The sequence below is a fragment of the Salvia splendens genome, chromosome 15 (genome assembly GCF_004379255.2).
Source record: "Salvia splendens isolate huo1 chromosome 15, SspV2, whole genome shotgun sequence".
Classification (NCBI taxonomy): Eukaryota; Viridiplantae; Streptophyta; class Magnoliopsida; order Lamiales; family Lamiaceae; genus Salvia; species Salvia splendens.
This window is the reverse complement of record NC_056046.1, coordinates 3318037-3333293: the sequence shown is the minus strand read 5'-3', so window position 1 is coordinate 3333293 and position 15257 is coordinate 3318037. Positions and strand designations below refer to the sequence as shown.

The 15257-nt window shown below is 35.2% G+C and overlaps 1 protein-coding gene and 1 long non-coding RNA gene across 4 annotated transcripts; one reads left to right on the top strand and one right to left on the bottom strand.

Annotated features, from left to right (window-relative positions):
* Positions 1-365: 365 nt before the first annotated feature.
* LOC121768928 lies at positions 366-3951 on the bottom strand. Of its 3 annotated transcripts, none has more exons than XR_006043448.1 (4): positions 3757-3951; positions 1273-3676; positions 1135-1169; positions 366-1060 (listed from the first exon to the last, which is right to left on the bottom strand). It is a non-coding gene; the product is annotated as an uncharacterized LOC121768928 (long non-coding RNA). The 3 variants fall into 3 exon arrangements; XR_006043447.1 differs by having other exon boundaries at positions 1273-3664; XR_006043446.1 differs by having other exon boundaries at positions 1273-3951.
* A 1223-nt stretch (positions 3952-5174) lies between these two features.
* LOC121769091 (polyribonucleotide nucleotidyltransferase 2, mitochondrial-like) lies at positions 5175-12237 on the top strand. Its single transcript, XM_042165774.1, has 17 exons — positions 5175-5585; positions 5685-5840; positions 5928-6098; positions 6688-6813; positions 6882-7043; positions 7171-7290; positions 7623-7760; positions 7889-8051; positions 8599-8724; positions 8807-8937; positions 9601-9820; positions 9951-10034; positions 10549-10628; positions 10787-10930; positions 11025-11322; positions 11437-11564; positions 11772-12237. Exons 1-17 carry the CDS (start codon positions 5250-5252, stop codon positions 11871-11873), a joined length of 2685 nt encoding a protein of 894 aa, XP_042021708.1. The 5' UTR covers positions 5175-5249; the 3' UTR covers positions 11874-12237.
* Positions 12238-15257: the final 3020 nt, after the last annotated feature.

The window sequence follows — 15257 nt, the reverse complement described above, 5'->3', positions numbered from 1 at the left end:
CTGGCTTCCAGAATACGATTGTTGAATTGAATTATATTTCCGCAAAAGAATTAGATTTTACGTATTCGACTGTAGAATCCATCAACAAAGGTGATCTTTTGTCAAGTTCTGAAACTTTCAACGTTTTGATCCTTGTAACCAAATTATTTAGAATATTTGAAAATAATTATTATTCACTCTTAAAAGTAAATTTGAAAGAAACAAGGTATTGCTGTCCAGTTTTACACCACATTGCCAATCAGTTTGACTTTTTCTTTTTTTTTAATTCGAGTTGATCCTAACGAATCTGATTTGTTGAATTATGTTATTCCTTTTTTTCATAAATGCTAAATAGGAACCACATATCTCTAGATAAAAGAGAGAGAAAAGAAAAGGAATATCTAAATCGATATATAAAGGCCCATGTTTTTCACGGTAAGCTAATTACACTGATTCCATTGATATTTTAGTTGAAACTGAGAGGGTGCATATCACATTCACATAACATATAACATATACAAAATCTGCAGCATATGAATTTTCACCTAGAAATCAGTTAAGAAATGAGTTGTGCGGTTGTGCCTTGGCAAAATCTCAAGATTGCTGGACAGTTACCAGGGGACGAAGCTTTGACTCAAGCTTTTGTGCAACAGCGTCAATAAATTCTTCGGTGCTCAAGTAAAACGCCCTCGAAACCCTTCATATGAAACAATGATTTAGATAATGCCATTCAGAGTAATGAGGAACAATCAAGGAGGAAGACCCTATTGTGTAGTCAGAACGAGTAATTAAAACTGACGAAGATCAGTCACCAAATTGTCTGATTGTCAAACGTTCATGTTTTTGAGAACATGACCAAAACAACTGCTTCAGTTGAGCATAAAGATGTTCTTCAAGTGCTTCGAAATTTTATGGTAGTGTTTTGTAACAAAAACCGAGCTATGAATCCATTTGAGTATAGCAAAAACATAGAGGCAATACTGTTGGTGCTGGTCTCGTGCCCCTTCTGATGCTGTAGAAAATGATGGGTTACAGTCCCGTGAGCAGCCGCTGCTTCTAATGTTTTTCCATCACCAGACAACTGCAAAGCAATGCAATTGTTAGCCAAAAAAAGGTATTTTATATAATACACAAAGTTATAGCCGAAGAACTAACCAAAACGCAAGTCATGAATGCAAGAGAACCAAATCCTGCATCGAGAAAAGAATATCAGCCAACCTTCAACAACGGACTAGAAGGCATGACTAGTGTAGCATTAGCAAATGTGAAGAAGCTCCAATCATAATTACTAACCTCTATTAGAAATGCGTCACTCACCCCTAAAAATGCCTTATAAGGAGGGAGTGTTATCCACTCTTATATAGATGAGATAGGATCATCTCCATGTTGATGTGGGACAAGATTTATAGTTTTTAACACCCCCTCACCTGTGGGCCGGAATGACACATCTCCATGTCGATGTGGGACAAGATTTTATAGTTTTTAACACCCCTCACATGTGGGCCGGAATGACACATCGAATTTCCATCACGTGGGTAGGCAAGAGAAAGCCCAAACTATGTGATTGAATAAATCCTCCTTTATCTATTGTGGGTCCAGGGCTCCTTGCCTCTCCCCTTCTTCAAACTCCGATTCATATTTTTCATAGAGAAATCTCTGATCAAAGATAGAACAAGATCCGTTTTGCATCATATCTAAGGGATTCCTCGATTCGGGCCGAAGAAGCAATGTAACTCGATAATTATCAAACGGACTGCAATCTTTTCCGGCCGTGAAGATCCCATCAGAGTGCCTTCTACTTCTAATAGGCGTGATAAAATCCATCTTCGACTTGAGCGCGCTCTGATACCATATTAGAAATGGGCCAAAGATGCATCTATATCGAGTCCAGATTCCCTGTTCCTTTTTCATTCAGTAGGTGAAACCATCCTAGACGTAAGACCACTCGTCCAGCATTTCTGTCAACCCGTATATGTTCAGCAAGTACTCCTTTGCTTTTATAGGTGGAGCGTCTCTTATACACTCCATATCCAATGTTATCAACTATAACTCCGTAAGGCAATCATTTATCCTTTTAGCCAAATTGTTGCTTCGTCCTCTTATCTAAATGGCCTTAGATATCTCACCAACTCCGACCCTCTTAACCGAATCACAGTCAACAGCGTCTGTTGCCTCAGACATCTTCTCATATTTGGAGTGACAATCTTTCATATCATTCAAAAGTGCAGGGTTGTGTTTTTTCTTGGTTCACATCCTCAAAATTTTATCTTCTTTAACACGTTTCCCCCTTATGCGCAACACTGCCTGAATTTCTCAGAAATATAGCAGCTAGCAACATGAAGGCCGCGCTTGAAATCGATCATTCACGTTTTGTGCAAGATATGCTCCAGCTATAAAGTCCATGACCGAACCTTTCCACTCAGAAAATTTTCCTTCACCTTGAATATGATTCATGCGTGACATAAACAACTCAATCTGACTAACCGATAATGATAGTACTTCGAATGCAGCGGAGAGCGTGATGAAAAAGATGTACTATTATTATTGGACAGTCAGATTGAGTTGTTTATGTCACGCATGAATCATATCCAAGGTGAAAGAAAATTTTCTGAGTGTAAAGGTTCGGTTATGGACTCTATAGTTGGAGCATATCTTGCACAAAACATGAATGATGCGATTTCAAGTCCTGCCTTCATATTGCTAGCTGCTATATTTCCGAGAAATTCAGGCAGTGTTGTGCATAAGGGGAAACGAGTTAAACGGGTTAAAGAAGATAAAACTTTTGAGGATGTGAACCAAGAAAAAACACAACCCTGCACTTCTGAATGATATGAAAGATTACCACTCCAAATATATGATATGAAAGATTACCACTCCAAATATACGAATGAGAAAAAGATGTTTGAGGCATCAGACGTTGTTGACTAGGTTTCGGTTAGAAGGGCCAAAGTTGGTGAGATATCTAAAATCATTCAGATAAGAGGACAGAACAACAATTTGGTTGAAAGGATAAAGGATTGTCTTACGGAGTTAGTTGATAACTTCGGGAGCAAATATATGGAGTGGATAAGAGACATTCCGCCTCTAAAAGCAAATGAGTACTTGCTGAACATATACGGGTTGGGATTGAAAAGTGTGGAGTGCATACGTTTGTTAACACTACGACATAAAACATTCCCGATTGACAGAAATACTGGACGAGTGGTCTTACGCCTAGGATGGTTTCACCTACTAAATGAAAAAGGAATAGAGAATCTCAATACATATGAATCTTTGGCCCATATCTAATAACCTCAGTCAATTCAACTGCTACTATTGCAACTACAACCACAGTGGTATAAATTAGAGAACAATTACAATATCATGGTATTTCATACCTACACAAACTCAAGACATCCTCTAGCATATTCAATCTCGTAGGAAGATATTCCAAAACAAGCAAATAGTAAGCAAAGTTACTCATATGCAGCTTCTTGCACTCTCAACTGTAACAGTGCATCACGATTCAATATCCCCAAACGAAGTGCGGAAATATCAACTGCATTCACCCCAAAACCATACAACCAACAACAGAAACACAGCAGGAACCACTATAAAGATAATTCAACACATCACTAAATAATATGACTGCTCAGACCTTGTCTTTAATCATTGTTCATATCATCACGTCATCTCATCAAATCATCTACAAAAAACACTGAATCAACCAAAAATATAGTGAAGTGAACTGGTCATTCACCAAAACGCTACAGTATAATCACGAGGAAAATAATTTACCGTCCATTTCAACGACAGGAGTCTGCCCTCGAACTTTATCGGCAGCGGCAGCGGCGGCAACGAAGCAGCGAACGGAGTACTGGATTGTGGTGATCTGGTAATCTAGGATTCCTGATTGAGAGAGAAGACAATGGAGCTAGAGGCAGCGGCGGCGGCTGGAGAGGGGGAATCGTGGGTTTTATAACTAAAACCCCATTTGCTTCCAATATGATGTGTTAAATAACTTTTAAAAAATTGTATTTTTTCCTCATATAAAAAAATTGTATTTTTTTACCTATAAATAAATCTATCTAGGGCAATTTAGACAGAAGAGAGATGTATTTTAGGGCAATTTAGGTAGCTGAAAAATGTTAATGCTATTAAAATAAATATTTGTAATATTGTAAAAAAAATATTGTAACAGTTATATTACAAAGACAGAAGCAAATCTCACATTATTGACCACTTATAAACGACGCTATCAATAATTGGAGAAATTAAGATAGTAATGGTAACGATTAAAATTTGATTAGGATAATTAAATACTATTAATGCATTTAATACCCAGAATTTATGCAAATTATATTATAAGATTCGTGGATTACTTGGAATACAATGGGCCAAAATTGTTGTCATTTAATTTTCTCTTTTAAGATTGTAATTTTAATTTTACTTTATAAATACATGATCTTTCATCGTATATTTTCAGTGTAAACGTTAGATAAATTTCATTACTACATTCAACTCCAGTAGCCGATGACGATAGTTCTCCTGCAACAATCAATAGAGACGGAGGAAGTGGATATAAAGTCCTATGAGAGAGTGAAAGGTGAAGAGTCGAAGACACGAGTCGGAAGCTGTGGGGAGAGAGTTGTGTGAGAGAAGATGAAATTTAAGGGTCATTCTCTGTTTGAGTGAAATTAGTTCATATTTAAGTTTTTTTTGTTAGTGCTAGTTTGATTTATTTTTTATTAGCTGTTTTTAATTTTTTTTTTCTGTCTTAGCTATTATAGTTCTTTATAGATAAGTTTTTTCTTAATTTAATAAAAATTACTGTCGACTTTTATTTATATATTTACCATGTGTGTTTTTTATTTGTTTTGTAATTCATCATTTTTTATGGCAATATCAATGTCCTCTTAAAATTCTTTAGTTATACATATATTTTATATCGATTTCATATTGATAGTGTTTTAATATTGAATTATGTATGTTGTTAAGGATAATATTTTTTTTATTCTAGAGACATATATAAGTGTTGTAATTATAAATTATTTCTATGTTGTTTTAATTTCAAAATTTTTAAATTAATAGAATGAATTTATTTTATGTCGCGCTTAACACTAGTTTTTTTTAATAAGCGCGATTCACCTGAACCTCAATTCTAAAACCAAAAAAAAAAAAAAAAAAAAACCTCAATTCTAAAACCGCAACACTCTGAATTAATCATTTTGAATGCCGCTTAAACCCTAAACCCTCAACTTCTCACTCTAGCTCTCTCTGCCAGTTCATCAATGGCGCCGGTGGCGACCAAGGCAAACCCCCTACTCACAACCATACCATGGCGGCGGATCAAATTCCGCAGCATCTGCGGCGGACGCATATCCCACGCGCCTCCGTCGTCACCCGCGCAATCGACCACAGCCACGGACTCGGTATCTGCCGGAAAGAAGGTTCTCGAGACGTTCACTGAAGAATTCGAGATCGGAAAGCGGAAGATCACGATGGAGACTGGCAGAATAGCACGATTCGCGAACGGTTCCGTCGTTTTGTCCATGGAAGAGACGAGAGTGTTGTCCACAGTAGCTTCAGCTAAGAGCGACGGCAGCCGCGATTTTTTACCCCTCACTGTACGCTTTTATTTTTTTGTTTAGAATTTAGGTAACATTTTCTGTGCTAATTCACATTTTAAAGTAATGAACTTGTTGGAATTTTGTGTTTTTGATCAGGTCGATTATCAGGAGAAGCATTTTGCTCAGGGTATGATTCCGAACACATTCATGAGGAGGGAGGGAGCTCCGAAAGAGCGTGAGCTCTTATGCGGCCGCCTCATCGATCGACCTATAAGGCCACTTTTTCCTCCTGGATTTTACCATGAGGTTCAGGTAAAGTAGCATTGACAGAGTATATGTTCAGCTTGTATGTTAGACCTGCTCTGCTCCTTTTTTGCAGCTCACATTCTTATTCTGAAGGTTATGGCAAGTGTCCTCTCATCCGATGGGAAGCACGACCCAGATGTAATGGCAGCTAATGTGGCATCTGCTGCTCTGATGTTATCAGATGTTCCTTGGGGTGGTCCTATTGGAGTGATTCGCATAGGGAGGATTGGTGGCCAATTGATTGTCAATCCCAGCATGGATGAGGTGTTTGAAATGCCTTCTTGTGTTGACTAATGTTTAATTGTTTAATAGTATATGACTATATGTCAATTTTAGGGATATATAACATGTACTATTTCATTTTCAAGCACACATATCTTAGCTAGGTAATGTTTCTTAGGATATTGAGTTTGCTGTTTTTTCTCCCGTCAGAGCTTATTCAACCTTCCTCTAAATTGAATTACTCCTCCTAAATCTTGTACTAGCAAATTAATGTTATCTAGCATTAAGCAAGTTTTATATACTATATAACAGTAACTAGGAAGTTGCAAATAGAGTAACTTGGTTTGGCTGTTGAAGTGATGGCATTCATACACTTGATTGTTGGCTTTTCTGGTTGATTTCAGTTATCTGCATAGGCTAGAAAAGAACAGATTAACTTGGTCACTCTCACAAGGCTGATCTTGTGTTTCTTTCTTTATCTTCTCAACCTAGTTATGTCCATTTTTCAAATTTTCTTAGGGTTATAGGCTAGTAGCTTGTCTCAAGTCAGTGTATGGAATACAATGTTTGCTTTTATTAACTCTGGTACTATTGCTACAATCTAATTTGTATCTTATGGATGTTTTTGCAGCTTTGTCTAAGCGATCTTAACTTGGTTTATGCATGCACAAAAGACAAAACATTAATGATAGATTTCCAATCACGTGAGATATCTGAAAGAGACTTGGAAGCTGCTTTAAGATTTGCTCATCCTGAGGTGAGTTTTTACTTCTTCTATTGATTGACCTGCTACTTATTGTATGATGCATACTTATGATTGTTCAGGCAGTCAAATATCTCGAGCCTCAACTAAGGTTGGCAGCCAAGGCTGGTAAACAGAAAAAGGATTATAAGTTATACACGGTGTCTGAGAATACTTTTGAAAAAATAAGGAGTTTGTCAGAAGGTCCAATTGAAGCTGTGTTCACGGACCCTACATATGGCAAGGTTTAATTCAAATACAGAAAATATTGATATTTGCATTAAGAATTGTAGTATCTCGCATTGCAGTATCTTTCATTCATGTGATTCTTTATTTATTCATCTGGATGCATTGTGCTTTATGTCTGCACAGTTTGAAAGGGGTGAAGCCTTAGATAATATTGGACGGGACGTGAAAAAAACACTTGAGGCGGAAGGTGATGAAGAAGGTCTTAAAGTTCTATCAAAAACAGTAGATAATGTGCGGAAAAAGGTATGTGCATCAATCTCAATCTTTAGCACAAAATCATGTTTCTACATAAAGACCCTGATATGTTCTCACTACCTTTCTTCTTGGAGGGAAGGGAAGAATCAAGGAATGGGATACTCTTGATCCCTTGATTAAGCATTTATTGGCTTGATAGAAAATTATTTTGCACTGGTAAAAATATTTAAATTGGTTGCTATGAATGTCAAATGCTTGAAAAGAAGATTTGTGCTGTTAAAGATGGGAACTTGTTCTCTTGGTCAGCACTACATCGAACGCTTGCTAATCAATATAATATCACTTCATTATGGGTTTGACAGTAATTCTTGCCATGTCAGGTTGTTCGCAGAAGGATAATTGGCGAAGGAATTAGAGTTGATGGAAGACGCCTTGATGACGTCAGACCTGTGTATTGTGAAGCTGGTCACTTGCCCGTGCTACATGGTTCGTCTATATTTTCTCGTGGAGATACTCAGGTAAGCAACTGAACTGCCTATGTGCCAGAAGATGTGATCGAAAATAACAAACTCCATGACATTTGATGTTCTGTATACTTTCTTCTGAAGTGCTCTGTTGCCTCATTTATTTCATCTGTTGGTTATAGGTTCTTTGTACTGTGACCCTTGGTGCACCTGGAGAAGCTCAAGTTTTGGATTCTCTAGTTGGTCCTTCAACGAAGAAATTTATGCTTCACTACAGTTTTCCACCATTTTGCACCAATGAAGTTGGTAAGCGAGTTGGACTGAACAGACGCGAAGTTGGACATGGTGAGCTGCTGGCATTTCCAATTAATCATGATTACATACGTGTTTTGTTTTAACATTTGTTTCTTCAGTCTTCCTACTTATCGTACCTTGATAAATAATGAGCAGTGTCTTTTATTAGTGTCCTTGGGACGAGTAGGACTGCTTTTGCGGTTTGGTAATCGTCCAGCAGTGTGTGCGATCTTTTTCTTTTAGCTTATTAATAGTTGGATTAAATTTAGTGCTTACACAATGCACAATAAACATAGTTGAAATTCTATTTTCGTACACCATTTTGGTAGTTGCCTCTGTGATTCACATTTATGTACGATTTTATTATTATGAAAGTGCGCCAAAAGTACCCATTTGTTAAAGTTGACTGTTATATTTTTCAGTTACTATACTTGGCAAAAATGTATACATATCTCGTTAAAATGAATTTGTAGATGCTAACAAATTTCTTACCGCTCTCTTCGACTTTGTAAAAATTCCCGCCTTAAATCATATCACATCAATTCTACTGGCTCACTACTTCCCTCACATTGTATTGTAATTAATCTTGATTTTGCAGGTACCCTTGCTGAGAAAGCACTTCTTGCTGTAATGCCTCCTGAAGACGACTGCCCATATACTGTTCGTATTAATTCAGAAGTCATGGCCTCTGATGGATCAACGTCAATGGCATCTGTTTGTGCAGGTTGGCCTTCGAGACTGTATATCTTGTTTGGTATCTATCTATTTAAGTCCCTTAGAATAGCATCATACATTATTTTTTGCAGGTAGTATGGCCTTAATGGATGCTGGCATTCCATTGAGGGAACATGTAGCAGGTTTGTCGGTGGGACTTATCAGTGAAACTGATCCTGAAACTGGTGAAATCACGGACTACAGAATATTGACTGATATTCTTGTAAGGCTTACCACTGTTGAACTATATGGGTGCTTCTTCTTCTGAGGAAAAAGTTTTGCTTACGTTGTATTCAAATTTGATTCACTGAGCTACACGTTTTAAGGGAATTTATTTAGGCTAGAGTTGAAAATAACTTGGCCACAGTGTCACACTATGAATTAATATCTAGATGATTCCATGAAACTTGTTTGTTGTTTGCGCTCGAGTCAGTGCCGGCAGACACGTAAAGGTCATATTGCTGTTTTAAGTGCTTGGATTTAATGATAGGCTTTTTATTGATGAGGACAAGTTATCAAGGAAAATTTTAATGTATAGGGACTGGAACCAAGAAAGGATTAAGAGAGTGATGAAACATAGTTTATGTATTGAGAAGGAGCATAAGCCAGAGCAAACTATTTGGTTAATACAATCCACATGTACTGGAATGTTGCCTTGTAACTTATGTATGTCTACAGTGGATCACACAATGAAAATTCCATCTGATGTGGATTACTTCAAATCCTCAAATATTCGTATCAAACCAATTGGACTCCATTATGTTTTTTATTTTCTTTTCGATTTAACATGTGGTGTTGAATTGTAGTGCTTGCTTGCGTTCCTGAGTGAACCTTTGATTGTAGATATGAGGTTGTTTATGTGCTTCTTTCTATATTATGACTATAGGGTTTGGAGGATCATTTGGGAGATATGGACTTCAAAATTGCTGGAACCCGCAATGGAGTTACAGCTATTCAGTTGGATATAAAACCTGCAGGAATCCCTTTAGATATAATATGCGAGTCTTTAGAGCCTGCTCGTAAAGGCCGCATTCAAATCCTTGACCATATGGAACAAGAGATAAATGTCCCACGTACTCAGGATGGTAGAAACTCTCCACGGATATGTAAGTGTAACTGATGCATCTCTTTTTTTTTCATCAGACAAGTTGCTGTAGATGAGGGTCTTTTCTTTTGCTTCCTTGTCTATCTTTTTTATATATGATGCCAATGATTTGCACTTCTCTCCAATATCAGTGAACTTGAAGTACAGCAATGAAGCAATCCGTCGCTTGATTGGTCCTCTCGGTGCATTAAAGAGAAAGATTGAAGAAGAAACAGGTTTGGGTTGCTCTTCTAGTTAACATGCAACGACATCTATAAGCATGTGTATGTGTTGCTTTTTGCCATCACTACGGCTTATTGCGATGTTTACGGACTTTAGCAGCCTCTAACATTCAAAATTTTTTGTGATGATTGAAACAAGCTTATATAGCATCACATGGCCGGGACCGCAAAGTACTTTTTTATGTTTTTACTTAATTAAGAAATTGGCTTTTCTTCTTAGATTTTGTGTGATTGTTTGTCCATCAATATGCTTTCAACAAACAGTGTAAATTTCATTTTTCCTTATTGAAGAAAATAGACACTGGGTGACTTTATTGCATTGGGAAGGTTATCCTATCATTGTCTCATAGACATCCCTATATAGTTGATCATTTCCTAACAACAAAGATCACCTATTTCTTGGCATTTTATGGTCTTGAAGCAAATAAATCTTATGGATATCTTTTCTAAGTTTCTGCATTCAACCTCGACTCTGGATAGTATGTCATTGATCATGTTTATGCTGCAGGTGGAAGGATATCTGTGAATGATGGTTCTCTTACTGTTGTGGCTAAAAACCAATCAGTACTTGATAAAGTGATGGAAAAGGTAAATGTTTGCTCTGCTTGCATATACTTGGTTTGAAGGTGCTTTTATTTCTTGCTGGTAACTAGGAGTACTATATAACATTACATCTGAAGACAAATTGTTGTTTCATTGTCACCCAAATTCATTAATTCCGTTGTGATTTTAACTTGTGATTTCAGATTGATTTCATAGTGGGTCGTGAGATTGAAAAGGGCGGTGTGTATAAGGGTATTGTAACTTCGATCAAGGAATATGGTGCCTTTGTAGAGTTCAATGGAGGCCAACAGGGTCTCCTTCACATTTCCGAATTAGCACACAATCCGGTTTGTGAATCTTTGTCACCTTTTGTTGTTTTGCGCCTCTCTTATTCTACAGAATATTTTTGTTAATCTTAGGAAATATATTTATTTCTGTCAGGTGTCCAGAGTGTCTGATGTGGTATCAGTTGGCCAAGTGCTAAATTTGATGTGCATCGGCCTAGATGTGCGTGGTAATATCAATTTATCTCTCAAGGCCACTTTACCTAAAACATCCACTACTCTTGGGCAACAAACACCTAAAGTTTGGAAGCCTTCAAGCAATCCTGAATCGGAGCAAGAAAATAAGGATAATCAGCCTGCGGAAGCTGTGGAAAGCTTAGCATCGATTGTGATTCGAAGTGCTTCTGAGTGTGATGAGGCAGACAAATCTTCTGCTCTAAATCAGCCTTCAAAAGGTAACAATTCTTTCCACTTTGGAAATTTTGTTCCCATGTTGGATGTTGTAACCTTGATTATAACATGATAGGAAATGTTTAATTATTGCTTAAGATGTTGGTGTTCTTCTACAGCTGACGCTCCCCTAGATGCAAAGAAATTGAAAATTGGAACAGAGCTGACCGCCAAGGTCCAGCAAATCCGTGCTCATGGACTAGTCCTTGATTGCGGAAGTGATATCCGTGGGATGTACCGGTTTGAGGTAAACATCAATCTTATCTCATCTGGTCCTTTAGTTGGGACTTTTAGGCTTCTTCTGTCAAATATATTTCCATTTTCAAGTCCCTTAGTAGTTATAGTTAAGCCTAATGTGAGACGCCCCTTACTGATTTTCACTCATCCGAAAGGACCTCTCCATGAAGTCGTCTTAGGACTTAATTCCATCAAACTTGTTCTCTCTATCTTGCAGACTGGTTCCAGGAAAAAGTTTGTGGTCGGTGACAAGCTGCGAGTAAAGTGTACCAGTTTCTCTGGCAAGGGAATCCCAGTGATGTCTCTGGTGCAGGAGTAGGGATCACACATGTACAAGGTTTGGCAACTGACTTAAGTTTTTGACATGAATCAATACTTGGAAACATCATCGAAACATGGGCATTGATATTTTATGAACTTGAACGCACGATACTACCGGAGATTTCTTAAGAGAAATGGTCAAATAGGAGAAAATGACCAGCAATTTGATCGAGACTTCAGACGAGTAACAGATAGAGCAACGGTTTTTGAGTAGGTAGGTAAGTTTTGTGTGTAAAAGCAGTGTAAGTTTCGGTTTTCTTTGTCGTAGCATAGCATTAAGTTGTTCTTGACATGTTTCTAGATCATGTACATTTAGTAGCTCATTTTTTTTATTACATAATTAACAAAAAATGGATTTTAAATTGTTAGAGATGTAGAAATTTCCTCATCTCTAATAAACCTCTACATAAAGGAAATGCTCAGACCCAAAATTGACGAGTAGCAGAGTTAGCAATATAGATTCGCATCGAAGAGTTATGGGTAGAATTTGGAAGTTGGGGGTTATTGGTGCACTCTTATTAAGTCTTAGGATCTCATGAACATGAAATGTATGGATAAATATATATAGAAATAACAAAAAAAAAAGATAAAACAAAATAAGTAGCAGACAACTGGACTTATAGAGAATTGACATCATTCTTGTCTATTAAAAGCTTCACATAACATTCCACTTTAGATATTTATTTTTCTATGTCAAAAGAAATAAATGTAACCCACATGTATCAATCATGAAACTTTTCTTTCAATTTCTTCTTTTGCAAAATCAATGAGACTGGATTTTTTTAAACCATTCGTGATTTAGTTTGATTCTTATCTTCTGTCAAACATTCTTCAGCTGTAATCAGTTTATGTTGACAACTATAGATCAAGTCGTCCACTTTAATTTTGACTTAGAAGTATATAAATTTTAGTTCTAGTTATATTTTTATTGCCGAAGTTGATAGTTTTCAAATTATTTCAATTTAAGTGGCCGCTTATTTTGAATAAATTCTCTACTTTTGATTTGAGTTGCATTGTTTACCAACCCACCGAAACCAAAATTAAAATATTAATAATAACATTTATTTTCTCTGCGAAAATCCTGTTTCATTAGCTAATTACAACTGTTAATTTAATATTTTATTGAGGAATGGCGCAAATTTTCAACTATTTACGAGCTGTCAATGTTATAATATAAGACTATTAGTTTTTGCATGCAACACGAATAAATTATAAAAATAGATTGTTTGATTTTCATTTGTATTGTTTAGTTTTTTTCTTGTGAGTTGTGATATATGTTGACTTAGTTCTATATATATTCATGAATTATTATTATTATTATTCCAATAAAATGGAATCAATTTGATTTAGTACTCGCCTTTGATTATGATGATTTGATTTCATATTAATTAATATAGCTTACACATAATAAATTAATAATAATATAAATTAATATAATAGTATTATGCAATAAGCAATTTTCTCGTCTATTTTTGCACTTTTTATAATCATAGTAATCCTCGCACAAGCTTAGCGTGGATTATGTGAAAGTCAAGAGACAGGAGTAGACACCACACTTTGGACTTTCTTCTATAATTTTGTCTCTCAGTTTTAGACTTTAGTTACTATCTTCTTCATAACAATAAATAAAAATATATATATAATATTCCGAATCACGTGTCTTAATGATTATCATACAACTATTAAACATGTGGAGTAATTAATTAAATACAACTACGATTTAGATATTTATAATTTAAATCTTCTCTATTCATGTTTCTACTTTGCTGGATATTCATTTATTCATCACGCGAAGACGATTATTGAAAAAAAAAAATATTTATTCGTTGTAAATTAGCTTCTAATATTTTTCTAGATTATTAAGCATGATGTAAGCATTAGAAGTCTGCTTTAATTGCGTGAGCAGTAGAATTTGATCTCATTCTTCATTACAAAAATATTTTAATACAAAAATAATAATAAAACAAGAAGATAAATCTTTAGACTAATCCACACGAAATGATGAATAAAATTTGTGAACAAAAGAAAATTGTTACCATAAATTTGGCAGTATCTTACATATTCTACCACACGTTCATATATTTACTGTCACATATATGACAATAGTCTAAAGAAATCAGAAAAACATTTTTTTGGATTACTCATATTTGACTATAGTGAATTAGTGGTTCCCGGGCGTGTACATATATTATTTTAATTTTATGCAGTCTATTAAAATAAAATTTGATCGAGTGGATGTTCTAGAGGCTTAATGTTCGAATTTCAAATCATCATTTAAAGATCAATAATTGATTAGGCCTAGATCTCAATCCAACATGGGTGTGCTTTAAAATTATTTTATAGTAGTATATGTTTCTCTATAAAACAAATCAGTCCCATATTTATCAAATTAAGTAGTAGTAGAACATTTAAATTTATAAATACATTCAAGCTAAACTGCAAACTTGCTAAGTGTAAACAATTCTTTTAATTGAACCAAACGTTTAGAATATTTTAAAGAAAATCAAATTACTACATATGGAGTATTAGATAAAAAAAATATCTTAAAAGAGGAGACGAATGGAGAGATGACTTGCTTCTACGAACCAATATTCTTACTCTGACTTAAATTTAATACAAAAATTATCACAATAATCATAGATTCAGAATGTTCCAACTCTTTAATTTCTTATAATTAGTAATAAAATATTTATAAGAGAAGAAGCTAGTGCATGAATTTGATGAATAAAACGACATCTAAAAGTAATTGGATTTTGAGAAATTTACGAAATTTCAAGAGGAGACACACTAATACTATGTTATATTTAAAATTCCTATATATGGATGGAAAGAAATAATATGAAAATGAGTTTATTTTACGTGTTAGCAACGGGCTCGTAGTTGTCATTGAATTACAAGTCTATGGTTTTTGATGCATATTCACATGTCAAACGATTCATTTATGAAAAAAATAAATAAAGATTATTTGAAAGAAAGAAATTATAGATAGAGAAGTCTAATTTATTCTCTCTTAATCAATTTCAATAGCTAGTGATGGTTGGTATGGTAGGTTCCAAACTTATTGATAATTTGGTACTCATGATGTACCTTAGACTAATATATATGCCACTTCCAAAAAATTTAATAATGGTGACAAAAAATTGTTAATTTTTAAAAACCAATTAAATCTTTAATTATCGATTAGTGGACTTTTTTTTTTACTTATTCACGACATGGAAATTAAATAATTTAGTGGATGATCATGTTGAGATTAAACTATTTTAACTTGTTTGAACTTATATTAAAGAAGTTAGTTGATTGGGACGGAACAAGAAGAGCCCATTTTGAGTCTTTGATGACAAAACTCAAAAAATTCAGTTAATTATCAGTATTTATCCAAATA

What these genes read in the sequence shown, in the direction of transcription:
- LOC121769091 (XM_042165774.1), top strand. Translation starts at nt 5,250, where the DNA reads ATGGCGCCGGTGGCGACCAAGGCAAACCCCCTACTCACAACCATACCA. An exon ending in GCGATTTTTTACCCCTCACT is followed by an intron (nt 5,586 to 5,684) that starts GTACGCTTTTAT and finishes GTTTTTGATCAG; the next exon opens with GTCGATTATCAGGAGAAGCA. An exon ending in AATGGCATCTGTTTGTGCAG is followed by an intron (nt 8,725 to 8,806) that starts GTTGGCCTTCGA and finishes TATTTTTTGCAG; the next exon opens with GTAGTATGGCCTTAATGGAT.